General features: G+C 41.3%; 1 protein-coding gene across 2 annotated transcripts in view; it reads right to left on the reverse strand.

Moving 5' to 3' along the window:
• Positions 1-26321, reverse strand: part of WDR11 (WD repeat domain 11) — a 63315-nt gene extending 36994 nt beyond the window's left edge. For both annotated transcript variants that reach the window (XM_075841126.1, XM_075841125.1), the window contains exons 1-10: positions 26144-26321; positions 20294-20405; positions 16717-16870; positions 14905-15078; positions 14385-14571; positions 12480-12645; positions 11942-12056; positions 9933-10131; positions 2885-2988; positions 1615-1785 (exon numbers count right to left, since the gene is read on the reverse strand). In XM_075841126.1, the coding sequence (XP_075697241.1) occupies positions 1615-1785; positions 2885-2988; positions 9933-10131; positions 11942-12056; positions 12480-12645; positions 14385-14571; positions 14905-15078; positions 16717-16870; positions 20294-20405; positions 26144-26229 (1468 nt within the window). In that variant the 5' untranslated portion in view covers positions 26230-26321. The remainder of the gene's footprint in view (positions 1-1614; positions 1786-2884; positions 2989-9932; positions 10132-11941; positions 12057-12479; positions 12646-14384; positions 14572-14904; positions 15079-16716; positions 16871-20293; positions 20406-26143) is intronic.
• Positions 26322-27658: the final 1337 nt, after the last annotated feature.

Raw genomic sequence — 27658 nt, forward strand, 5'->3', positions numbered from 1 at the left:
CTTCGTAGAATGAAAACATACAACAGCTAAAATGATTTTCCAAGACAAAAACAATGAAGGTATTGAATGACAAGAAGCAGAGATCTTGAAAACTATGCGTAATTGATACAAAAAGTATAAAGAAGATTGGAGACACGCTAACTCCAGACGAATACGGAAATTAGAGGGGTTTTTTTTTTTTTTTTTTACTCTTTAAAGCGTACTTGTACTTTCATCACAGTGTGAAAAAAAAGCATAGGCTGGCTTGTTGTATATTAGGTTTAGAGGGGTTTTAACTATTTTACATCTGAGAGCCCCGTCCCTCCCGTGCAATTACTTGCAGTCCACTGGAGATCAGGGGGGGAAGGGGGTCCATAGGTCAGAAATCTGCTAGCACTACACAAACGGAGACCTCCATTTCCTTAGCGCCCATAGTGGAACCAAAGGACAAAAATGACTAATGGATTTACTTTTCAGAGGCTGTGCTTGAGGTGAGAGAGCGGAGCAGGAGCGAGATGATGACGACGATCTGCGGAAAAGAGATGTATAGCAGGGACAGGGGTGAGTGGTTTCACACCCCTAAATGCCAGCAGAAATGCTGCGGAATTTCCATACGGAATTGCCATGTGGAAATTCCACAGCGTATTGCAGTTGCAGCAAAAGTCGATACTTGAACAAATCTCATCCACGCTGCGGAAAAATCTGCAGAAATCAAGTGTGGAAATTTGACCTGTGATGCGGAAGTAAATGCTGCAGAATTTTCATGTGGAAATTCTAAACAGAGATTTCATAGCATTTCCGTTAGATGTGCGGGAGGTATCATACATCACTCCCCACACTTTTATTGTATGCTTCCCAGTATATGCTCAGGGAATAAACTAAAGGATAAAAGGAATAGTGGATTTACTTTCCAGAGGCAGCGGGTGCAGTAAGGTAGAGGAGCGAACCTGCACAATCTCAGACCCGCTCCACTTCCTGCAACGTGGCAGGGAATGAGACCACTAGTGGCCGGCACTTTAGCGCGTTTTTACTGGGGTAAGACAGAATTTGTATTAAATAAAGTGATTGACATTTTTGACATTTAGCACATTGGAAAAACATCAGAATAACAAACTGAAAGTTAATACGTCACGCACGCGCTTCTCTCTCCTTTGTAGTTGGAAGATAGGAAATGTTTCTGCCTTTTTGCTCTCCCTTTCAGGTTGAACTTGATGGACACATCTTTTTTCAACCACCTAGAACTATACCAGCATGTGGGTTTGACCAATTGCTGCACAGAAACGCATTAAGTGGATGGACTCCGAGGAAGCCATAGTTCTCCAAATTCACCTGCCTTAATTGTATGGCAGATACATCACTGCTCTGTCCTACACATAAGGGAAGATGTGGGCTTCAGCCGTTGGTAATGGATTGAGGAGGTAATGTCTTATTTTTTTTTTAAAAACTCCAAAAAAACAGGTGAACACTGATCAATATATTTAGATCGTCTTCAGAATAGAAACCGAGTATTTCATGAGTATTTTAAGTACTCGGACAATAGTATACTGTGCTAATAACCGCATATTACATCAGGATTATAATGGAAATTAAATAAGGGTATGGTCTCTTTTCCTGTGGTTGATATAGAAGACTTACCTACAGCAAGCAGGGGTTTGTACTGTGTAATATTCTTTGTGGTAAGGGGAGGGCACATTCTCACCACAAACGGAGGCTGAGGCAACCCAGAGAGGAGGCCAGTGAGCAGGAATTTGAGGTGCACTTCATGAGAATTTGCAGACTGCAGAGTGTCAGACAAACTCTGGCCGGCTGCGAAGAAGCAAAGGTTTCATGAGTAAAACAAGTCAGGTTTTGAGGCAATAGTAAGTAAAAGGAAAGCCTGGTTGGAGGAATATACAAGCATTAACAGATGTGTCCTTCCTTACCTTTCCTCTTATCTCAACATATCCTGAGAGATGTGGCGCGAGATGACCAGCTTTAAAAAAACAACAACATAATTTCACGATAGTTTGTCACGAGACGTCTATGCTATATGTGTCGCCATCCAGTGGTTGTGATGCGAATTGCTGCCTATCAAGGGTTTTGGCAGCATGTTACGATATTGTATTGAATTGGTTTAACAATAAATTGGAGTCCTTAACAAAATTCAAGCAAAGGTAAGGGTGGACACATCTCTTCTTTGCAAAGTGCTTTAAGTGGGGAGAGAACATACATATCTTAAAGTAACTAAACATTCGACAAACTTCTGACATGTCAGATGTTTTGATTGGTGGGGTCCGAACCCCCACCAATCGCTAAAACAAAGCGGCAGAAGTGCTCGTGTGAGCGCTCAGCCACTTTGTTTCCATTCGGCTTTTTCTGGAAAGTTGATGTTTCGGAGTACGGGCTCATAGACTTTCTCCAATACATTGATTTTCGGAAAAGGCCAAACAAAAACGAAGCAGCTAAGCGCTCACAAGAGCGATTCTGCCGCTTTGTTTTAGCGATTGATGGGGGTCTCCGTGCTCTGACCCCCACCAATCAAAACTTCTGACATGTCACTATGATATTTCACAAGTTTGTTGAACGTTTGAAAGCCACTTTCACATATCCTCCTAGTGCGTAGTCACTACCACCATTTATTACAGAGTACTGGAAGTCCAATTAATGGGCTATGATGTGATAACCTTATAGTTAGGGGACCCTTTAAACAAAAAAGGAGTTGTCCAAAGCAAATAAACTCTTTTATGATTAGATTTATCCCCCTCGGAGGGACTCTTTCCAGGGGGGGGGGGGTCACACATATTTTACTGCATTATTCCTCTCCCCTGCCTCCTCCAAGCTTCAGAACCAAATCGTATGAGCGAGTAGAAGGATGCCTTGAGGAAACATGTAGGAAAAAGATCCAGCTTATAATAGAGTCTCTTACCTATCATGCTATCTAGTGAGAGAGCCGGACGTTTGTTCTGAAGGAGCCCCACAGGTTTCCCACAGAATGAGAGAGGAGCATATAAAGTGCATGCATTCGAGCCACTGTAGAGATAAAGCAAGCGTTATAGCAGATCATGCCAGACACTCAAAAATAGGCAGAAAAAGGAAAATAAAAACAGTTTCTACATTTTTCATGGTATGTTTTAAAGTGGTTTGCTCAACAAATAGCATTCACCCAAAAAATAAATCCTCTTTTGCATAACTTTGTCCAATATGTGTTCATTGTGTAACATAGGATGTCAATATATCGCCAAGAACAAAGACCCTATTTTAGCTTTAACCCGTTAGTGACCGTCAATACGCTTTTTCATGGCGGCCACTAATGGGCTTTATTCCGATGCAATAGCCTTTTCACGGCGCTGCATCAAAATAAATCAACAGAGCAGGGAGCCGTTAAATCTCCCTGCTCTCAGCGGTAGCTGAGGGTTGGGGGCATTACTGCTCAAACAGATGAGATCGATATTCGTATCAATCTCACACGTTTAACCCCTCAGATGCGGTGCTCAAAAGCGTGCACTGCATCTGAGTGGTTTTGGAGAGAGGGAGGGAGCTCCCTCTCTCTCCCACCGACACCTGGCGATACGATCCCGAGTGTCTGTGTCTCTAATGGCAGCCGGGGGCCTAATAAAGGCCCCCAGGTCTGCCTGGAGCGACTGCCTGCTAGATCATGCCGGAGGCATGACCTAGCAGATGCCTGGCCGTTTTAAACGGACAGGCAGTAATACACTGCAATACAAAAGTATTGCAGTGTATTATAATATCGATCGGAGAATCGCATATTATAGTCCCCTAATGGGACTAGTAAAAAAGTTTAAAAAAAGTTTAATAAAGTTAATTTAAAAAAAAGTAAAAAAAAAATGAAAAACCCACCTTTTCCCCTTACACAATGCTTTACTATTAAAAAACCAAAATAAAGTAAAAAAGTTACACATATTTGGTATCGCCGCGTCCGTAACGACCCCGACTATAAATCTATTACATTATTTAACCCGCATGGTGAACGCTGTAAAAAATGTAATAAACTATGGAAAAATTGCTGTTTTCTGTGAATCCTGACTTAAAAAAAATTTCATAAAAAGTGATCAAAAAGTCGCATCTACTCCAAAATGGTACCGATAAAAACTACAAGTCTTCCCGCAAAAAAAAAAGCCCTCATACAACCGCATCGGCGAAAAAATAAAAATGTTACGGCTCTTCACATATGGAGACACAAAAACAAATAATTTTGAAAAAAAAAAGCGTTTTCACTGTGTAAAAGTAGTAAAACATACAAAAACTATACAAATTTGGTATCGTTGCAATCGTAACAACCCGCTGAATAAAGTTATTGTGTTATTTATATCACACGGTAAACGGCGTAGATTTAAGACGCGAAAAAGAGTGGCGAAATTTCAGGTTTTTTTCTATTCCCCCCCAAAAAAAAGTTTATAAAATTTAATCAATAAATAATATGTACCTCAAAATGGTGCTATTAAAAAATACAACTTGTCCCGCAAAAAAACAAGACCTTATACAGCTATGTCGACGCAAAAATAAAAAGGTTATAGCTCTTGGAATGCGACGATGGAAAGACGTAAAAAATGGCTTGGTCATTAAGGTCTAAAATAGGCTGGTCATTAAGGGGTTAAATAAAGATGCCAGATAGTTGGGTAGCAGAAGGAAGTGTTTTCCCTGCCAGATTGAATTAAAATCCAGGACCCGGAATTTACAGAAAGGCAGATTACCCAACAGGTTTTTTTCTTTAGATTTAGTGCACCTCTAATAAATGCCCATCACCAACCTCAGACAACTCAACATGGCAAGAGATGAAACTGTGAAAGACTATTAAAAATCTAAATGGTATTCTCCTACCATAAAGGGCAGTGATTTCCAGATCATGAAATACTGTAGGACTAGGAGTTTCCATTAATTGGATGCCCCCCCCCCCCCCATTTAGGCTGTTAACCACACATGGCAACCACCACGGATAGCACGTAGCACTGACGGAAGGGAAAGGCCACATTACAAAGTGCATCCCATTTCTCCAGTAAGTCAGGCGTTGTGAAGCGCACGATTACTAATGATAACGCTGGCTTTTTCATCAGTACTCCATTGCAGAACATATGGTAATTGTAAGGGAGATACAGGAGGCTAATAACATAGACGGCTGCAGGGAATCCTTCTGCGTCTTATCGAAATGGCAGCATTCCGTGAAACGACAGATAATGACTTGATTATGCCTACAAGCTGAAGTTTAATAATCCAGAATAAACAGTGCACGAATTAACTCAATAAATATACCAGCAGAGAATGTTAAATACTATGGAGCGAGTCCAGGGTAGAAGATACATATGCTTATTTAGCAGCGGAGGTAGTAATCGTGACATTTAGAACATTTTTTACATTATAAAAGAGCCAAAGGAGTTTTTGGGAAACATCTCTAAGGTCGCCTTTCTAGAGACTGTAACCTGCAGCACTTCTTTGGATGATTTAAATTAAAGTACGCCAAATAGGTAGGCGATTTTTATGCATAGCTTATCCCACACACATCCTTTGTACCACATAAAACAAACGATATGCTGATGAAATACTTCATGCAAGTTCAAGATACAGTTTAACAAGTCTTGTTGCCATGGGAATTTGGGTATCTTTACAAATAGAAAAAGCTCCTTTTTGAAAGGCCGCTAAACCCCCAAATTATAAGGCCCACATAGGAACCATTAAAATAAAATGTATTATTCATAGTTACCTGACACAGCACCGGTTCTCGTTAAAATAGGTTACGTCCAAGTTCCATTGCAGAGAAATAAAGGTCCTGTCTCCTTCTCCAGTCTAATAGGAGCTGATACAAGGTAAAGCTGACTATGCAATTGTTTGAGTTGCTATGAAATATCGGACCCTGGATCTCTGGGTAAATCTGCCAACCTACGCAGCACAAAGTACGCTTGCCATGCTATTAGTTAGTCCACGAGCGAGGTGTTAAAAAATAATATATAAAATATACCGTGTGTCATTCACAGTAGGACCTCCTGAGAATATAGTAATATAAAACAAAAACTGAATGGCCATGTGCATGGTTTATATCTGCTGTCAGGAAGAAAAGAGAAGGAAGAAAAAGAAAGAAGAAGAAGAGGAAGAAGGAAGGAAGAAGTTTCTTCATCTATACTGCCAATCTGCTGTAAAGGCTCTGCTCCTTCCCTGACAAGCAGGGCAGAAAGTTATTATTTTGGCTGCTCTGCAGTGAACATAGGATCACTATGCAGAGACCTGACTGAGCATGCGTGTCCACCAGTACTCCGCTCATTAGGTGGACGTGCACATTGCTATATACTTTGAACACCAGGTGGTGCCCAACCATGTAAAGTAAATGTTGTAACTCTTCACTGGATCGTTTTTAGTTGTTTTTAAGTTAACAGCAACATTGTTCATTTTTTATGCTCTATGCAATAAATATGATATTTAATGGTGGGACAACCCCTTTAACAATGTATTAGCGCCTAACTTCACTCTATACTGGAAAATTCAGATATGAATGCAGCTAATCCAGGCCAAGACAAATCTTAGCCGGGTCCCAAAGACAGATCCAAAAGTTAGGGAAAAAAACATTCTGTAGGGACCGTGGATATGTAAGCCTGGTCTGTAAATACATGCAAAAATTCTTTATTTATTTTAACTACATTTGTGGCAAAAAAAATAAAAATAGATTCATGAATTTATATGAAGTTTTCTTCATAGTGCAGCTCTCTGCCATAACATTAGCACGCCATGTGAATATACCCCAAATTTGTGTCACTTTCCTGGTCATGAGCGTAGGCCTCTCATCTTCCTTAGAATGCCCAGAAGCCCCCAGATAGACTTCACTGGTAGTCACAGCATGCCCCACCCTATTCGTGACCACAGCAAGGCTACCCAACCCCCTTCAACCGGTAGAAAAATTAGGGTTCCTCCAAACAGCGCCTGCTCTGAATTATAATCACAGGAGTCTAGAAACTTGGGATGTGCAGTGCAGTTTGGCAGGGACCTCATACTGTATAGCTATGGAGCCTAGCCTTTGGAAAAATCTGTAGTCACTTAATTGGAAGAATAAACAGAGGAACGGCACAAATCAGAATTCTAGGCAAAGGGGAAATGCAACGATTTACTACACCAGACATGTCAGGAGAACTGACTGGTCCTCTTTAAAATCACTGCGAACTGCACAAAGCAGTCAATCTGCACATAGTACTTTGATAAGGAACTAGCAACCTCGGACGATGAAATGAGATGCAATGATCTCATCGAAGGGTGAATAGAACGGTAAAGTAATGGCCATGGTGATGTCATGGCACGGTAATGCTGGGCGGCATTTGTATGTCTAATTAATCAAGTGCACACGGGGCAAAAGAATTTTGGGTACAATGGCTATCTTTATACCAGATTCCCCTGCTACGCCTTACCTAAGCCCACACCAAGCTGACACCAAGCTGACACTAAATGTAATATACATGTAATGCGTTATGCAGGTATTTGATATTCAGTTTTACAGAAGTGCCAGATACTCTTTTAAAACTCAACTAAAAACCAAGGTCAGTTTAACAAGCTGCTGCTTTGGGAAATCTCTATTGAATCATATAGTGGCATATTACCTCGATTAATATGTTAATCTTCTAAACATATCAAATGCCAAATTCTATAGTCTCACAGAAAATTAATCAAGTCATCAAGACCTAATGTATTAAAAGAAGAGGTTAAAAACACTACAGCCTGATGAATAAATGGCATTAAAATACAGGCAGGCTAAAAAAATATGGTGCTGTACAAAACACAATAGTCAACCCGAGGAAAATATATTGGATTATCACAAAAAATTAATGGGCCTCATTTATCAAAACTGTCTAACAGAAACATTGACTTTACCCATAAAAAAGTAATCACAGGGCAGCTACAGTGTTCCAGAGCAGTTTAAGAAATTAAAAGGGTTGTCCGCTTTGTAGAATCCCTACTTTTTAGAATGGCACCTTAGCAATAATCAGATCGCAAAGTGTCCCCCTCCTGGGACCCCAAGCTATCAGCTGCAATCTGTGGGGAACAGTGTTTATTTTTCCTGCAGCGCCTTCACAGGGGAAACTAAGCATTACACAGTGCCCATTCAAATCATTGGGCTGTCTGTGTAATGCAGGACAGGATGAGTCCTCCATAGAGAGAGACCATCTTTGTAACTACACACCACTCTGGCCAAGAGATGAGGATCTCCCCAGGAGACCTCCTATATTATGCTAGAATTCCATAATAGGGTATATGAAAAAAAACTTTCTAAACTAGACAATTTTGTTAAAGCTGAGCTCTGATTGGTTGATATGGGCCACAAAGCCTATTTCTCTGTTACACACTTTTTATAAACTAAACCCTATATGTTCAAACATGTTTACCAGCCATTGATAAGGAAGAAAATTTTGGTAAATTGTTGGTCATTCTATACATGTACACAGCACAACAATCCTGTAGTTTACTTCCACATACTAGTAACAATATAGGGCACGATATTCCTGCAGGCAATGGCAGGACACGTCTATGGGTCATGGCACTGAATTGCTTCTCTTGCTTACTATTACACTATTGTAATGGCTACCGGGGGGGGGGGGGGGTGCCCATTGCAGACAGATTTACACAGCTCCAATTGAATTCAATGCCAGCAGTACTACAGTTAGCTCCCTCTAGTGGTAGCCATAGCTGCCCCAATAAAGACATCTAAAATTAATCAGCAGAGAATTTTTGACCAAAAAAGCAATGAAAGACATCAACTCTAACAAAGTTGTAGTATATGTGTGGCATCTCTGTAGGGAGCTCCTGCTTGCAGTACCAAAGACTAAAAAAAGTTCCATCAGCAAATGAACATGGAATCCAAATACTAGAACATCTCACCAATGGATAAAAGCAACTAAGATTATGCACTTTATTTTAATGCCCATGCTTTTAAGCTGCCTAAAAAGAAAAGAGGTAACTACATATGCTGAAAGAAAATACTTTTGGCTGGTCTCCGCACAACATAAGCCTAAGGGCACATTACATTAAATCACTTGAAAAAGAGGCGTAAACAGAGCATTAGTAGGCTTACTTGTAAATGTAAACCTCAGTTCTCTGTTCAGCCTTTTTTAGTCTTCTTATTAATAAAGCACATCTAGTGCTCCAAATTCCCTGCATAAATTATAAAATTCTGCAAACACTAGGAAAAGCTGAGGAGCTTACTGCACATTGTGTTATTATTCAGTTCCATGTATGAACAGTATGCAGTAGGCTCCCCCTAGTGGTGGTAGAATTTTACCACTTTAAGAGGATCGGTCATGTTTTCATGCTCCCTTGTCTGTGGGCAGCTTAAAGTAGTGACAGACATGTCACTAGTAATGTTACAACAATTTAAGAGAAATAACATGTGAAAGTTGTGGCATGCGGCCAGTGCCGCAGGCGATCAGTCCAGTCATGTGCACACTTCCCCCTGTGAATAGTAATAAATCTGTCAATCATCGGCTGGATGGGGGGTGTGCATATCATTGGACTCAAGTGCTGCATACTGGCGGCAAGTATAACATGTAAATTCTTTTTAACTACACCACATTACTAAGTGACAGACCGCTGAATTCAACGGGTCTATCAGGTTTTCATGCTGCATAAACTGTATGGCCATGCAGAGGATTTGGAGCACTGTAATATAAAATCGGAGCTCCGTGCGCTATCAAAGCTATATTAAAAAATTAATCAACGCAGAATTTTAGACCGAATACAAAAAATAAAAAAAAGACGTGTAATTTTAAAGTGAAAATTCACAACCACTTATTTTGGCAAATTTCATAGAAAAAACACAAAAAAAAACATACATTTTTTATAATAGATGATAGATAGATAGATAGATAGATAGATAGATAGATAGATAGATAGATAGATAGATAGATTAGATAGATTAGATAGATAGACATTCATACACACACACACACATTTGGAAATATCAAAATGTAAAGTATAAGTAGTACAACCTGGTATTGCGTATCTTCCTTCCAAGGACACTAGACTTGAGCTCCCAAATCATCACCCTTCCATCGCTGATAATAAGGGCGATAGTGTTCTCATTAATAGGGTGGCAGGTTATGCTGTATGGGCGCACGGTCTTAGTAACACGAATGCCATCACATTGACAGCGCAAGTCATAAGTCATCTCAGGTACTGGGTCAGACTCTGGTGAGGGGGGGGGGGATAAAATAAAAACTGATCAGTTCAGTTAAGTAAAATTTAGTCCCATAGGAGAGATGACATAACGTGGAGAAGTTGAACTACAAAATCTATGTAAAAATAATGAATAGTCATTAAAACTACCCCCGGGGATTCATTTGTGTCGCTTACAATCACAGCAGTTTGCATAGTTTATTAAGTTTACATCTATAGGGAAAATGATTCTTCAGGCATAAGATGGCAAGTCTACAGCTATGCTATACACGATTTAATCTAAGAAGGGAAAGAAAAAAAACAACTTCTTTCAGGCCTCGTTTTGAGACACTTTTTTGTTCCATTTGTGGCCGGAAGCAAAGATGAATACGATTCATAAACTCTATAAACAGGAATTTGGGAATACAAACATTGCTCTGGAAGGAAGGCGGCTCATTCAGACTTGGAGTTTGCGGCTCTGCGAGTGAGACTTATCTGCAGGTGTCGCAGAACCTTCATTAATTCTTCATAGAATGGCTTGTGTTCATTTCGTTCCATGCTGATGTTTGACACCCGGCAGCTGTTACACAGTATAAAATTGATGCTGCTGCCCTTTATTTTTATTCGGTTTCTCCATTTTTATTCAGTTGCCTCTTTTAGTTACCATGGTGATAAAAGATTGCAAACACTGGTATTACGGTAGGCGATTAATCTTCGTGTCAACCAGAAGATGTGTGCGAATACGATAATACTTGGGACTGAGGAATTACACAAAACTTTCTTCTTTTTTTTATTAGAAACTCAAAACCTTTCCGACATGACCTTTTATCATGGGTTTTGTTTTCTTATCTTACTATCCAAAATAATTAACGAAAAGACATTTGATGGGTTAACATTTGCAGCACAAGATAAGTGGTGTTTGCAATATGTACCAAATGATTAACGTATGACGCTTATAACAATTTTCTACTGAATTCAGATCAATCGACAAAAAGTTATGTCCCAGTGTTAGGGATGCTCCTGCCCTTAAAAGGGTTTGGGCACGGACCAGTTTTTCATACTGATGAACTATGCACAGGCAGGTCATCACAAACTGGTCCGTGTCCAGACAAACCCCTTTAATTTTTGTAACAAACAGGAGCTGACGGCTACTCTGATTAGTCATATCATCTCTCATGGGTCTGATTTTTCTGTCACCTGGTCACCCAGAGGATTCTCCCATCCCATTTTCCTCTTACTCACGTTTGTTTGATTAAATTGGATTGTATGCTGGCAGTGTGTGAAATATGATCAGATATGGATGATAAAACTTTTAATTTGTCTGACAGGAATCGGTCAGGCAGACTAGAGTCTTTCTTCTTAAAAAAGACAATGCTGCAAAATGGAGTTCACTTGTGACATTAGTGAGGAAGGAAGTAACTATCTTCTTCTCCTCCTACTTGAGATTCAATAAAAAGCAATACAGCTGGCAACCTGGGACACAACTGCGTCAAAGAAAAAAAAACAACCAGTCACGTCACATAAAAATTGTAAAAACCCTCCAGAAAATGTCACCTATTTTTATTTATGTCTCAAATAAATAAAGTTGGCGCATAACTCCGGTTCCTTAAGTGCATTTTAACCCCTTAGTGACGCAACTAATTTTAGTTTAAAAAAAATCCCCATGTTCCAGCAGTCATAGCTTGTTTATTTCTTTTTTCAAGTCGTATGGGATCTTGTATTTTGTGGGAAAAGGTGGTAATGGAGTAATTTGGAATAACGGATACGGCATAAACAATGACCACACAATGTATAATTCCATAAGACTCTAGTATGTCTTGGCCCACACCATCACTTCTCTTACCTCCTTCTTCATTTGTCACTCCAGAGTTTCCACAGCCTTGCCTGCCCACACGTAATGTAATGCATCCATTCTCATGCAGGCAGAATAGCACATCTCTCTGAAAGCAGGGGGTCACCTGGACATGGAAGAACAACGTAAAATAAAGTCATACGGTAAATAATATCACAGTAAGGCCTCATGCACACGACAGTAGTGGTGTGCACGGGCCTTGACTTGTGGCTCGGACGGCCACGTAGTGTCACCCGCAAATCACGGGCCGTGCACATTACCGTGTGCATTCATTTCAACAAGCCTGGACCGCAAGATGCGGCCGTAATAAGACATGTCTGTTCTTTTTGCAGTCCAGGCTCTTGGGCAATGCACGGACCGCGGAAACCACGGTCGTGTGCATGGGCCCATTGAAATGAATGGTGCCGCAATTTACCCGCAGATTTGCGGGTGAAATGTGGCCGCAAAAATATGATCGTGTGCATGGGGCCTAAAAAGAAAAAAGTTCTATCCATTGAAGTTTGTCATTTAATTATAGAGAAATATAAACCTGCAAGAAAGGCACTCCAGTCCTCTCAATTGCTACAACCCCCACAGTCTGGTTAACCTCCAGGTCCAGGATGAGGATTTCTCGGGGATAAAGCAAGAGAATGTGGTTGCGTTTTGAAGGCAAGTAGGACAATTGCAAACACTCATTTAGTGTCACGGCCTCGGCACTGGAAGCAGAAAGAAAGAAAATGTTAGCCACATGTCATGGTACAAAGTGATGTCCAAAGCAAGAAGGTTATGCAGATCACAGGGGACTTTTTCACATTTTGTTTCAAGTGGACCTCTAATGCAAATGTATCACAAACATTGAAGAGGATGGGCATTGACTTTATTGGAGTGTGACATGCAAACTTCAAAAGGAATCTTGGAGGAATTTTGAGGCAGATTTTTTACTGCCTGCAAAAAAAAAAGCGGCTTGTGAACTAGGCCTAAAAGGGGTTTTACACTTTATTGGGCAAACTCCCGTTCATCTGCTGATCGTATCGTTTTAAAGAAGTAAAATATTATCATTGTCGGCAGCACATCTCCCTGTGTAAACAAAGACGCGGTGCCGTCACGATAATAATGTATCGGGACGAGCAATCGAAGTAACGACCACTCGTCCCCATACATAGCTCCATGTGACAGGAGCAAACGAGCGCCGATCAACGGGTTGTCTCGTTGATCGGTGCTCGCTGCACCGGCCAAAATTTTACCCGGTGTAATAGGGCCTTAAGGCTACAGGTCTTTATCTGCTGCTTTGATGCAATGACTCATCAACTACTGTCACTATTGTTTACTGTACATTTGTTGCGCCTTTCTATTGTTTCTTTACATAAAATGAAATAAAATATAGGAGATAAACAATTGCACAAGTAGTTCAAAGTAAAAGCCAAGATGCACAGAACTGCCTTATTTGTACTAGGTAAATTGTCTACATGAAGTGTAAATATAATTTGCTTGCAGTAGTAATGCAAAAGGGTTTAGGGCAGGGGTCTCAAGAACGCGGCCCGCATGCGGCCCGAGGCTGTCATCTGCGGCCCGCGGGACACAGAGCTGCTAGTATCGGCTCTGCTCCGGTACTCTGTGAAATCCCTGACATCGCTGTCCATGAATGGACACGCGATGTCAGGGTCCTCCCCAGAGCGGCGTCCCAAGCAGAGCGCTAGCATAGGCTCTGCTATGGGACTCCGTGGAAATCCCCGACATCGCTGTCCATATATGGACAGTTTTGTCAGGGTCTTCCCCAGAGCAGGGTCCCGGGCAGAGCGCTAGTATCGGCTCTGCTCCGGGACTCTGTGGAATTCCCTGACATTGCTGTCCATATATGGACAGCAATGTCTAGGGATTCCCCAGAACTGGACAGTGATGTCAGGAGAACAGCTGGAATCCCAGTAGTAGTGCTCTGCCCGGGATCTCGCAAATTTCTGGTAAGTTTAAACCTAGCGCTATTATTATAGTAATGTAGTATTATAGTAATGTAGTATTATAGTAACAGTGTTATAGTAGTTCAAATAACTAATTAACAATAATTTTGTAATTTATTAAATTTGAAAGTAATGCGGCCCGTCAACTTCACATTTTTTTCTATATGTGGCCCACTTACCCGGCCGAGTTTGAGACCCCTGGTTTAGGGGAACCAGTCAGCAGTTTTGATGCTTCAAAACTGCTGAAGGAGTCATATAGGGGAGGGGGGAGAGAATTTTTAAAATACCTTTAGTTTCGATGTATAGTTGCCCTGGCGCATCATGTGCAAGTGCTCCTGCGCCGGGGCAATAAAAGGTCAGTTTTGCCCTCCCTTATATTGCACAGTCAGCAGTTTTGAGGCATCAGAACTGCTGACAAGTTCCCTTTAAAAAGCCATTTTCTTACTGTTATTTTCTTTGGAGAAACAGATCAGCATTACGAGGGTAGCAGTTTGACCTACCTGGGCTTCTCGTTGGTGATGAGAATCTTAACCTTGTTCAGCGCTTTCTTAGCACCTGTAGCAGACACTGGCTTTGCATGCGCAGGGCTGGAGTGAGGACTTGAGATATAAACCTTCCGACCACTACTTGCTGGAGGTTTAGATGGAGAAAAGTCAGAGACAAACACGATGCCCTCACTGGTGAGTACTGCAAGATAAAATCGACAAAAAGTCACAAGAGTAGCAGGGCGTCTCCGTGTTTCTGCCTAGTAAAACTGGGGACATAGAAAGAATCTGGGCAGAGCAACCTCTGCATGGAGCCAATACTTCATGTTCTCTCTGGTTATCTCAGGGTTTCATGGCTTTCTCCTGCACTCCAAAAACACAATCATACATTATTTGTTTCCTATGAAATTGGTACTAGTGTATCAGCTGGGGAAATTAAATCTTCCGCCCCACTGGGTACAGGAGTATTGTCACAACTTACATACAGTGTGCACAGTGCTGAAATAATGGCTAATAAATAATAAACGATTCTCACAGGCAAGTTGTGAAGGCTGGAAAGGATTGAAGGAAAAACTCAGGATGTTCTCTGCGTAGCTTTTCTTCCATAGTTTGGTTCCAGTGTCTGCATTCCACAGCACAATAAGATTAGGGGGGTGAACAGCCAACAGCAGATCACGAGAGGCATCCTGGCTCCACAACCACTGCATGTCTACAGAAAAGACACAAAACTTATAGGAGACAAGGTCTTAAAAGCAGTGCATAGGCCGCAACATTCCGAATTCTCATTTTCTTCTGAAAGATACGGTGACAATTCCCGACATTAACGGTAAGGAAATGTCCTCTTCACACAATCTTATTTTGTTAGAATGATCCCCAGAAAATAAGCCAATCACAGGTTGTCCTGCTGTTGGGACCCTGAGCGATCATCTGTAATCTGTGGAGGAACCCGGCAGCAAGTGTTCAATTCCTCTACAGCGCCACCACAGGTGAAATTAATCATTCTGAAATCAATGGGCCGTTTATGTAATGCACAGACATACTGGGTCCTCCAGAGAGTAAGCAGCTCTCATCTCTTGCTAATTTATGAAGGTCCCTAATGAGGGACCCCAATCTATTAACTGAGAATTCTGTAATAGGGTATAATATTTTTTCTAAGCAGTGAAAGTAGAATCGACAGAAGGTGTCCAATCTTCTGAATTGCATGCACAGGTTGCAGGTAGAAACACAACTATGTCCTTGAGGTAGAAAAGTGTTTTAAAAGGAGAAGATTTTGCAAGACATTATACGGTGACGGGTGCATTTTAACTGCCGAGTGAACGTTCACTTCATAATCAGCGTATTTAATGACATAAATTTCAGCGCTGAAGGCCAGGATCAGAGTTACCTTCACACAGCGGTTTTTTAAGCATCAGAATCAGCGTGGAAAACGCCTCTCTTTTGGCTCCCATTGCTTTCAATGGTAATCAGCATTTTTAACACATCAATATGACAAGTCAAAAATAAGATTTATGGGGTCTGTAAATAAGATTAAGGATTCTTAAAAACAAACCAGTCCTAGATCACAATGAAGGGATGCATTGCATGTGAAGCCTAATGGCTATGTAAACCTCTTAAAGGCATTTTATTTTTGATTTTTTTTTCTTCAATAAAACAGGCCAGCAAGTGTATTTGGTGTAACTTTATAAATTAGTTTTTATTGAAAATTCTTTTTACGTTTTGAGATACAGCTGCTCTGTATTCTCTACACAGATGTATCGTTCGCTAAATCCTGCTCTTGTCAGGTCCGCGGGACTGACGGGTTCAGTGAAAGCCGGACTTGTGGGTCACTGACATGCAGAATCCACCTGTTATCCATCACATCTAAGTTCACAACATAAACTAATAGGTGGTATAAGGAAAAGAAAACCAAAAAAGTGTCTAGTATGTCCAGCTAGAGCTGCCAAATTTATCATACAGCGCGCACCACTGTGATACATTTGGCGCATCTTCTGACGGCCTGGTCTTAAATTTACACTGTCTAATACTTAGTGTTCGTAAATCAGCCCCTTTATCTTCGCGTCGGACAGTGTACTGAACACAGACGTTCACAATACTCTCTCAGTGGAAGAAGCTTTAATATTTTCATGAGCTGTAGGTGATGGGGAACGTCTTGCATTATTTAATGTGGAAATGTTTTAATCTTCATGCAATTTTAAGTCTGGTTGAAACTCGAGCTGGGCCCCTAGATGAATGGGCATGTCATCTACAGTGCCAAAGTACATGGACAATGCCTTGTTGATAGATTTGCATTGCAAAAGCAGTGGAAAGAGAAAGCAAGTTATACAAAGAAAAAAAAAAAACACCTTACCATGGATGGGTTTAGAGTGTTCTTGTATTTCGCAACGCGTTGTACCAGTTGTAACATCCCACACCACAATTTTTCCGCTGGAGTCGGCAGACGCCAAACGTAGGGCATAGGGGGAGCCCAAATTATGATGATAATTTTCTCTGGCCCATTTAACCTAAAAGAATAGAAATAAACAAAATCAACATAAATGTAGCATTGATTATTTTACTGTGAGAAAAATCGTTGAAAAATAGCGTTCGATGGCGCTTTCTGGAATTTTAGTAATGGATACTTCTTGATAAAGTTGATGGCTAATTAAAGGGGTTGTCCACTAAGTGCAACTCCTATCTGTATGACCCATTAGGACTTTAAAGAAAAAAAAAAAAGTGTCAAAATTATAAAAACATACAAATATATATAGGAAAAAACATTGATTGTACAGATCTAAACTTGAATGCTTTAATGTTTAAACATAACGATCTCCCGGTTCCCCACTTATTAAGAATCATTTGCCTTAGTACAGAGGTAGAAATTCATTAATAATCTTCTTAGACTATTATACACTTGTAACGATAGTCAGCACTCCCCGCAACAGCTTTTTGGTGAGTTGGTGCTTTTATGTATTAGCCAATTTGAACAGATAAAGCTGCAGTATAAAGCATGAGGGAAGGAAAAAAACCTGTCTGAACCACTGTTGAGACAAAAGGTGGCTTTCAGAATTCCACATACTGATCCAAAAGAAAGGAGAGATATAAAGAAAAGACTGATCTACTTTCTTTTGTGTCCACTTCTGTGTTTGGCTAAAAAAAAAAACTGAGCCAAAAACTGCGTGTGTGTGATCCTGGCCTAATGATCAGGACTTGACCTAGACCTGAATAATTATTTTTTGAGCTGTGCAATGAAACAAGAGGAAGATGCTTTGATACATCAAACAACTGTAATCTTTTATCTAAGATTGAGAATGATTTCCAAGTGTTCTCCGTAGGTTAAAAAGGGAATAAACTACACGAGTAAAAATCCATTAAACCTGTAAGTTGAATTTGTTCACTTTTATTCAAGACATGACTATTGGAGAGATACAGGAGACGGATGTCAGGTGAATACGAATTATCTTAAAACAAAGCCGTCGATGGCGTGTGGAAGGAGCCACGGCTGGATGCATCTCCATCTAACACCCCAGGGAAGCGACGTGCAGGAGAGAAGTTATAAATGGCGCGCGCGCACACACACACACAATCACTGCTGCACCGCCAAAAAGTTCCAATTTAACGCAGGACAACAAAAATATATGTATATACGTATCATTTATTATGTTTTAAACCTTGAGGACCAAGCAATATTTTTCTTATTGTCACATTTCAAGAGCCATAGCTCTTATTTTTCCATGGATGTAGCTGTATGGCACTTGTTTTTTTTACAGGATGAAATGTATTTTTCAATGGCACCTATTGTTCATGTATTTTATGGGAATGCAAAATAAAACAAGTAAAAAAAAAAATCAGCAATTACATTCTTACTTTATGGCATTTTCTTTTCCGCTGTTTGCCGAGCGGTAAAAATACCAAGTTACCATTATTCTACAGGTCAGTACGAATTCGGCGACAGAAAATGTAGTTGTCTTTTTATTTTAGTACTTTTGAACAATAAACAAGTTGTTTTTTTAATTAAACATAGCCATATGAGGGCTTGTATTTTGTGGGACGGCATGAAGTTTTTATTGGTAATATTTTGGGGTACATTTAACTTATTGATTCATCTTTTTATGATGGGGCAATGAAAAAAAACAAGCAATTTTGCCAACGTTTTTTTTTCCATTTTAATTTCGGCTTGAGCACGAAGTAAAAATAACTTTATTTAATGGTTACCATTGCAGCGATACCAAATATTTTTTTTTTATATTGGGAACTTTTTTTTATTTATTTTTTTAAATAATGAAACGTTTTTGTTTTTTTGGGGGGGGGGGTGGTTTAGGAAACTTTATTAAACTTAATTGCACTGTGAAGGAGACTTGCAACAGTGATCTTTTGATCAGGTAAATGCTTATTGCAGACCTGGGGGCCTTTGTTAGGTGTCGCATCATGGGGCGCCGATGGGCTGCCAGTGGGAGCCCTTTCCCTTTGTCAAACACCTTAGATACCTTGGTCGCTATTAAACGCTGCATCTAAGGGGTTAAAACAACTTCATTGGTCTTCAATCAGTGCCCTGTTAGCAACAGTTTGGGTCAAGGGATTGTACAGTACATAGCGATACAATCTTCTATTAAAGCACCGCCATAAAAAGACACCGCATCAGAAGTCCCCTGGATGGCCGCCGTAAAAACAGGTTGTGTTTTCAGGGAGGTCATTAAGGGTTCAAGAACTCAAGTGCACAGGATACGTTGTAACCTCTAAAACATCATCATCAGGACACAAGATGTACTGGGTTCAGGTATGAAACGGTGTATGGAATGACTACATATAAATAATGCAGCTGAGAATAACAGAATATTCCATATATAAACATATTGCTCCATTTGCCATCAAATGCCATCAGCAAAAAAGTTTGTTTTCCTTAAAAAGCACACCGTTGCAGCCAAAATGAATCTAATATAAACAATGACAACTTTGTACAGTAAACAGTCTTAGGCTTCGTTCACATCTGCATTGGGACTCCGTTCATGGGTTCCGTCTGAGCTTTCTGTCAGGGGAACCCATGAACGGAATATTAACTGAAACAAACGATCACCATTGATTTCAATGCTGACAGATCCGGTGCAAATGGTTTCTGTTTGTCGCCGGTGTGTAAGGGTTCCGTTGTTTTGACGGAATGAATAACACAGTCAACTATGGTATTCACTCTCTGGAAACGATGGGACCCTTACACAACTGTGACAAACGGAAACCATTTACACCAGATCGGTCACCATTGAAATCAATGGTGATGCAAATGGTTTCCGTGTCAGTTTGGACTCCGTTCATGGGTTCCCCTAACAGGAAGGTCCGACGGAACCCATGAACGGAGTCCCGACACAGATGTGAACGAAGCCTTCATTTTTTTTTTTAAAAGTAAAAAAATTGTGTATACAGCTCCCATGCAGACCTATGTTTCTCTTTGATAACACATTACAAACAAACTCTGAAGTCTGATTTAGTCACTCTTCCCTCCTTTATCCCACTTCTTACTTACGAACATATGGAAGCTTAGCAAGACCTATGGGACAAATGGAAGGCAAAATGGATGTAGGAACAAACTACATAGGATCTGTTTGTAGTCTGTAACCATTGAGACACATAGGTCTGCATAGGCGCTATATACACAAAACAGTAGGAGAGTTGCTTAATGGTTTTTATTTTAGGTGCATTTGAGATTTTGGTTTTAAAAAAACTGTACATAGCCTTTAAAGTCAGGCTCAATTCCATGTGAAAAGGTAGGCATGACTGTTTTTAACCCTAATCTCCTACAGTCCGACGCCGTACATAACCCCCAATATCCTACAGTGCAGGAAGTTGAATTCGTAACTACTCAGATAATAAAATACTTTCCTGCTCTGTGTAATGACGATGGGCAACACTTTACAAAATAGATCTGTGACATCTAGTAGTCAAGCGGCACGGCTTACCTTGACTACGTCGGATTTGTGTTTTTCTAAGACCTGAAGTGTCTGTGCAGTGCTGGGGTCAACCACGAGAACCAGCGAGTGGCAGCCGTAAGCAATTAGACCTTGACAGCCCCTGTGAAAAAAACGCTATTAGTCAACCCAAGAGAAAAAAAAGATATAAAAAATAAATTAGTATGCCCAGTATGAATGTATAAAATAGAAACCTTGCCATTTTGATTTGCAGCTCTTGTGCTTCAGAACAGAATATATTGTATATTTTATATAATCTTCCTTTTAAAGAAATACATCCTTTACTCCACGAGCTATAATTTGGCCTTGACCCTGTGGAGCCGACCCCTTTTTCTCACAGGACTGTGCATAGGTACATGTCTCTAGTGCCTAATGGAAAATCCAGCCATGCGAAGCGAAGAATCAGAACATAAATATCACATCATAGATCTAGTAATCGGAGCTTGTATAGAGTAAGCCTCTTCTCTAGATCTTTTTTTGACATGTGGACACCACTACATTAGTTAAAGCCGTTATCACTTTGCTTTCCCAGACTCTAAAACTGCAAAGCTTCATAATAATGCAGCCATGAGGAAGCGGGTATATGTCGTTGCATAGCTAGAAGATTTGCCAGTCAATAACTAATGTGGTTGGCATATAGCGTCCCAGGAAACTGATGTAACTAGAGATGGGCGGAATATATTTTTGGAACAACCTAGGGAATATAATCAACCCCGGGACATATCAAAAGCGTGCTTTCAGTAATCCACTTAAAAACCTCTTAGGATATGCAACTATAGATTACAGGCCACACACTCCATTGCTTTAAAGAGGCTCTGTCACCAGATTATAAGTGCCCTATCTCCTACATAACGTGATCGGTGCTGTAATGTAGATAACAGCTTTGGTTTTTATTTTGAAAAACGATCATTTTTGAGCAAGTTATGAGCAATTTTAGCTTTATGCTAATTAGTTCTTAATGACCAACTGGGCGTGTTTTTACTTTTTACTAACTGGGCGTTGTACAGAGGAGTGTATGAGGCTGACCAATCAGTGACCAATCAGTGTGATACACTTCTCATTGTTCCAGCCCATTGTTACAGTGTAATTGTGCAGTGAAAGAAGCCAGGCTGGAACAATGAGAAGTGTATGATGCTGATTGGTCACTGATTGGTCACTGATTGGTCAGCGTCATACACTCCCCTGTACAACGCCCAGATGTAAATAGTTAAAACACGCCCAGTTGTCTATTAAGAAACTAATTACCATAAATCTAAAATTGTTCATAACTTTGTAAAAAATGATCATTTTTCAAAAGAAAACCCACTGCCGTTATCTACATTACAGCGCCGATCAGATTATGTAGGAGATAGGACACTTATAATCTGGTGACAGAGCCTCTTTAAATATGGCAGAGTAGGAGGAGACTTTATTTACTGCAGCCTTTACTTCCTCCCTGCTGATGTTAGCTGCAGGAGCAGCTAAAGTGAGAGAGATAGTCCGTCTAGATATTTAAGTCATTTTAGCTGCCACTCGGTCATATAATGCATACTTTATCTGATCCGAATCTCGGTGTCCCTCTGATCCAGGCACCGTTTTCTTTTCTTGTTCATGGGCCCCACCGTTCCCGAGATATAGCATCCTGTTGTATTGGGGCCCCACATGTTAATTCCCTGTAGTTAGCCAACAGGGCATGAACTACATTGATTCTCCCGAGGTGTTGCCAGCTTCACAGCCTCGGACCCTGACCAATCAGCATGAGGCAGCTTCAGACTGGCCAGGCACAGCATGACCTAGCCAGAAAAAAAATTATCTCACGAGACCACGCTGGGTGAAGACTGCTCAGTCTGAATTTGCGTCATGCGGATTGGACAATATCAGAGGCTATGAAGCTGGCTCCACCTCGGAAGAATCAGTGTAGTTCATGCCCTCTGGAATGGGGGAGGGGGCCTAGAAAAATAAAAACAGCACTGGAATCAGGGGGATAGCGGGATTCAGGCGAGATATGATATGACCTAAAGACAGGTCGTCTCTAACCTGCCATAAACATCAGATAAAAGTTTGTTGAACCCACCAATTTGGGCAGGCTTGGCGAATGATTTAATGCCAATGGGGGCCTCTTGACCGCCGAAAGAGGGATTGGACATGTTGGATTTCAATATTGTGCCATTTGGTTTATAGCACCGAACACAAAATCCAACAAGGGAGCACTGCCATCCACTTCCCCCCAACACCAATGACTGAAGGCCGCCATGTATCTGCCAGTGTACACATCGACGTCAGTCAATGGTAAAGAGGGCAGCATTTTCAGGTAACAAATGTGCTGTAATAAAGTCCTGTGATCACCGCAGCTTTAAGAAGTGTGTAGGAGTGTAATAACAGGGGAAGGGGAGAAAATAGGAGCCTGCATAATAAAGGAGTCTATGAAATCGGGGTTAGAACTCCTGTAGGATCCGCAGTATTCACAGTCACTCAGCCTTCCTAGAAACATACATGACACATTTTTGACTTGTACAGCAATATGATAGAATTATAATGATAAAACAGAACATATATAAAACAGATGGTGGTTTCCATAGCAATCTTATGCGGGACTAGAGTTTTACTCATTAAAAGAATATGTCAAGGAGAATTACATATTAGAAAGAAGTGGGTCCAGTGCCCTTTATAGCAACTATACCCAAACATGGCAGAATATTTATTGGATTCACGCTGTTAATCCGTCTCCCCACAGTACAAACTGTGCATATTACTAAAGCAGCCCATGCATGAAGACGGCTTGAAGCTGACAAGCTAATCGGTCCAAGTTCACTTGCGCTGGAGAAGGTTTTTATAGGAGGTTCGAGGAGATTTCCTGTCATTTCTTTTGCTCATTATCCGACTGCTGAATGGTGGGAGATCAAAATATAACAAGAATTCCTGCTCTATTACAGCCACGTATTGAAGACACGTTCCATTCATCTTCCTTTAGGATATATTCCTGCCATTGTGCAACCGAAGACGACACCACAAATCAAACTATAACTATTATGGCATATAAACATAAATCCCATCACACAATTCCTCAGTAAGAAAGCGGCAATTACATCAAAATCAGGGCAACAAGCAGAAAGTATACATAAACATTATCCCACAAAGCATCAACATGGCAAACCCTAATACAACATATCAATTATTTATTAGGGAAATAACGGCATGCAGTAACAGAAGAGCATACAACAAATGCAGGGGAAACCCAACCATACCCAGATCTGCCAACTAGGAAATAAGACATGGCACAACCCAGTGAGCGGCCCTTCACTCTCCATTTTCAAAACCCCATTAAAATGTAGCCAAAAAATACACACAGATTTTAAAATCTGCAGCATGCCTATTATGTTGCAGATTTGCAACAGCAAGTCCGCAGTAAAAACCTGTGGTGGAGTTTTCACTTTTCTCTGAATCATGCCATCGTCTCACTCCTTCTGGTTTTGTCTCCTGATACTTGTAGTTCAGCCTCCTTGCTACTGACCCCTGGTTCAGAAGGTCTTCTCTGGCTTGTCGCACCATTGTGTCCACTCTCCTAGTATCGACCCTTGGCTTCGTTCTGACTCCGCTTCGGACATTGTTGCAAGGCACCTGTCCCCAAATCAGTGACTACTACGGGGCTGACACCCGGGATTCTGACTGGAAAAGACCAAATCCCCTTGTGGGGGTTCCAAGGTGCAGAACGGGGAGATTCCTTAGACTCGGGACCGAATGCGGAATAAGGATCCACTTCTCTGCTGACAGTCGTAACACTCTGTTATTTGGTAACTTTGCTTAGCTATCCTGTAGATATGCCATAAATGTTTGATAGATACGGGTCCCACCTATGGGACCCACACCTATCTCCGAAGTGGGGGTAGCCCATGGCTCCATAGCCCATCCCACCTGGTGAGGTGGCCGTAGGCCGACACGTCCAGGCGGAGAATCAGTTCATTGCTGGATGGGCTACGCTGTTTTCCATAACTGCAAAGTTAGAGAAACAGCATAGCTCCCTGTGCTATGCCTTTGCTGTAACTCCTATAAGGGTTACGGGAAATAGCGCAGCTCAGCTGTTTTCAGAATTCCCATCATCTTGTGCAGTGATTCTCCACCTGTATGCGCTGATTCTGTGCCAGCACTGGATTGAGATATAACACTTACTAGAAGCTGCAGCAGCATCTGTGTGTCTCTGCCTTTCTCTCACTCTGCTCCCTTCTCCCCTTCTATGGGGAGCTGTAACCTGAACTTTCAGTGAGCTGAGAGTTCGTCTTGTCTTGAAGACAGAAAAAGCAGCAAATTCAGTGAGTGAATGTTGAGAGGGGGAGGAAGGGAAAATAGTCAAATAAGCAGAGAGAGAGGCATTTGACTACTTATAATAAACTGAAGTCTTGTATAAAACTATACTCGTTTGTCACCGAAGCAACTTTCATGCTCAGGATATTTTGACACCCCTGATGTCCCCATGAACACCCCTTGAAACTCACGACATGTCCTATACTCGCCCGTGTTTCGCACAGCACGCACCCATTGAAGTCAATGGGTGCGTGCAAATCGCGCTCGGCACACGGACGCACTTCCGGGTGCCGCGCGCTACACTAGTAAAATAAATGATGGAAAACAGAAAAGCACCACGTGCTTTTCTGTTTGTAAATATAAAAATAGAGTGTCATCATGATGCCGGCTGCACAAAAATTACGCAGCCACGCACCATATGCTGATGACACACGTACCTTTTGCGCACGCAAAATGCAGCATTTTTTGCACGCGCAAAAACTGACACCTCCGTGTGAAGAAGGCCTTAGGTTGGAATCTCACATCATGGTTTACATTTTTTTTTTTTTACTATGACTTGCAGCAAACCGCGCATTTTTGCCACCATTTTTCGAATATCACGGCAGAATGGTGCGGTTTTTCTGAAATAATGCATTTAAACCGCTACGTGAGATCTCAGCCTAAAGCCACTGACAGACAAAGTGAATAACATTGATTACAATGGCGCCTGTCAAGGGTTGGGATAAATGGGCAAGTGTAAGCATCTGAGCCACTTTGACAAGGGCCAAATTGTGATGTCTATACAACTGGGTCAGAGCGTTTCCAAACCAGCAGGTCTTGTGGGGTGTTCCTTGTGTGCAGTGGTTGGTTCCTACCAAAAGTGGTCCAAGGAAGAGCAACCGGTGTACCGGCGACAGGGTCATGGACGCCCAAGGACCACTGATGCGCCTGGAGAAAGAAGGCTAGCCCGTGTAGTCTCATCCCACAGAAGAGCTACTGTAGCCCAAATTACTGAACAATTTACTGCTGGATATGAAATAAAGGTGTCAGTACACAGAGCAGTACAGGTTGCTACGTTTGAAGGTTCACAGAGATAACAACTTCATGTGTACGTCGGTATTGTCCCATAGACGCGGCGCTTGTGGGATAGACTACATGGGAATGCTTCATGGCTGGATGACTCAGTGTGGTTGTCACCCTGTTTACCTATGTATGTGACGTCATAATCTCACATTCAGAGTCTGTTCACATAGTGACTTCTATAAACCTGTATTATATGTACAGCAACTACACTGCAACCAGGACAATGTCTTCTGCTGATCTCGTTCATGACAATGGTGACGTCAGTGCCCCCACCTATCCTTATACAACCCAATGCATGTCTATGTTGCGGTGCAGCGCACCTCATTCATTGATCAATCTGTTCTCACACAAGTTTGGGACATTGCAGCAAATATCACACATCGCTGTCAGCTGCTGTCCAATTCACCACACTCCTCCACTCAGGGCTACTGGTTGGCAAAGCATGCTGGTACTTGTAGTTTTTCAGCGATTACACTCCACTTCCCCTCTGCAGTTACTTACCAGTCTAGCGCCCCCTTGTTGAGCTGGGTGAGAGCTCCGGTCAGCGTCCTGGTGGACAACTTAATGTTTACGGTGAAGGGAATCATGGTCGGACTACACAAATGAATAATAACGCACAATGTTAGATGACAGCTGATCGGGACCTAGCCTCCATGTTCACAAGGCACTTCCTGGTCCTGACAGGATTCACGCATGTACTTCCGGGCATACGCCAGGTTGAACGACGCGTTGAAGCAGCCGCGGCCATATTTGATAAGGGAAATACTGGCGGCTTTCAATAGTTACCTTTGTTTTATTGCCTTATTGTTTATTTTATATTGAATTGATTTACTTTTTTTTAGGTATTTTTCTATAACTTGGTCTGGAAAGCGTTTTATGAAGCATAGAGAAACTGTACTTATATTAGTATATCATGTATATGTTGTTTAATATATCATAAAGAAGCTCAACATTTATAGGAAAACTTCATGTTTGTACTGGCCACACACCCCCATAACGAAAGCCAAACTGACCCATTTAGGCCCTGAGATTTTACAGACAAAATTCCTTCTGGAATTTTCGGGCAGATTTTGAATTGCCTGCACTTTTGTTTTCTGCATTCTTTGCCCATGGTGAATGCAAAGGCCATGGACAAAAAACGCAGCAAGAAATGCTAAGAAACGAGCGCCGGAGGTTTTTTCGGCCTCCCATTGATTTCAATGGGAGGACAGAGGCGGAGACTGTGGCAAGAAAGAACATTCCACAAGAGGCAACAAGCTGACTCCCATTGAAATCAATGAGGGTGATTTTGGACATTCGTTGGCTCTAATCAGTCACAATTTCTGTGTCAAAATCCGCTCCAATAAACTCCATGTGAACTGACAGTACTCTAGTGCCCTTATCAATAACGCCAGAGTGCTCTCATACACAGTACCAACTAGAAAATGCCCTATTACCAGTGCCAGTGTGCTCCCTTACACTTTCTGGATTTCACTCAGATTCTGCGCCAAAATCCACATTAAATCCATCTCCCGATAACTTCAATGGGAAATTCACATCTCTGTGCAGATATCACAGAAGTTTTTAGCGCAAATTAAAAATGTGCATTGAAGAAAGAAAATTAATGACATATCACTTATTGATGCTGAGTCCAGGCGGATAAGACAGCGGATTTCCATTGAATGGGGCTAATCCTCATGCGGATCCGTGGCACATCAAACTGTAAATCCATGGTAGGGACAGTGTCTACTTGAAAAGGACCACGCTGCAATACCTTGCACAGCCGCTACGAATGCAAAGTTGGCAACATTTTTTTTTTCCAGGGATACTTAGGGTGTGGCTTCTTTGGTGGGTGTGTCTTATAGGGGGCGTAGCTTATCTGGTGAGCATGGCCAATGGGTTTTGGCTTTCTTCCCAGAATTTCAGCATACAAATAAACAAACAAATATTTCTGCACTAGTATTCCTGACAACTACTATGCTGGCCAGTATCTCTCTCCGGTTATCCAGTTGTTTACAGGCAGGTGATGTCTCACTT

The sequence above is a fragment of the Rhinoderma darwinii genome, chromosome 11 (genome assembly GCF_050947455.1).
Source record: "Rhinoderma darwinii isolate aRhiDar2 chromosome 11, aRhiDar2.hap1, whole genome shotgun sequence".
NCBI classification, from domain to species: domain Eukaryota; kingdom Metazoa; phylum Chordata; class Amphibia; order Anura; family Rhinodermatidae; genus Rhinoderma; species Rhinoderma darwinii.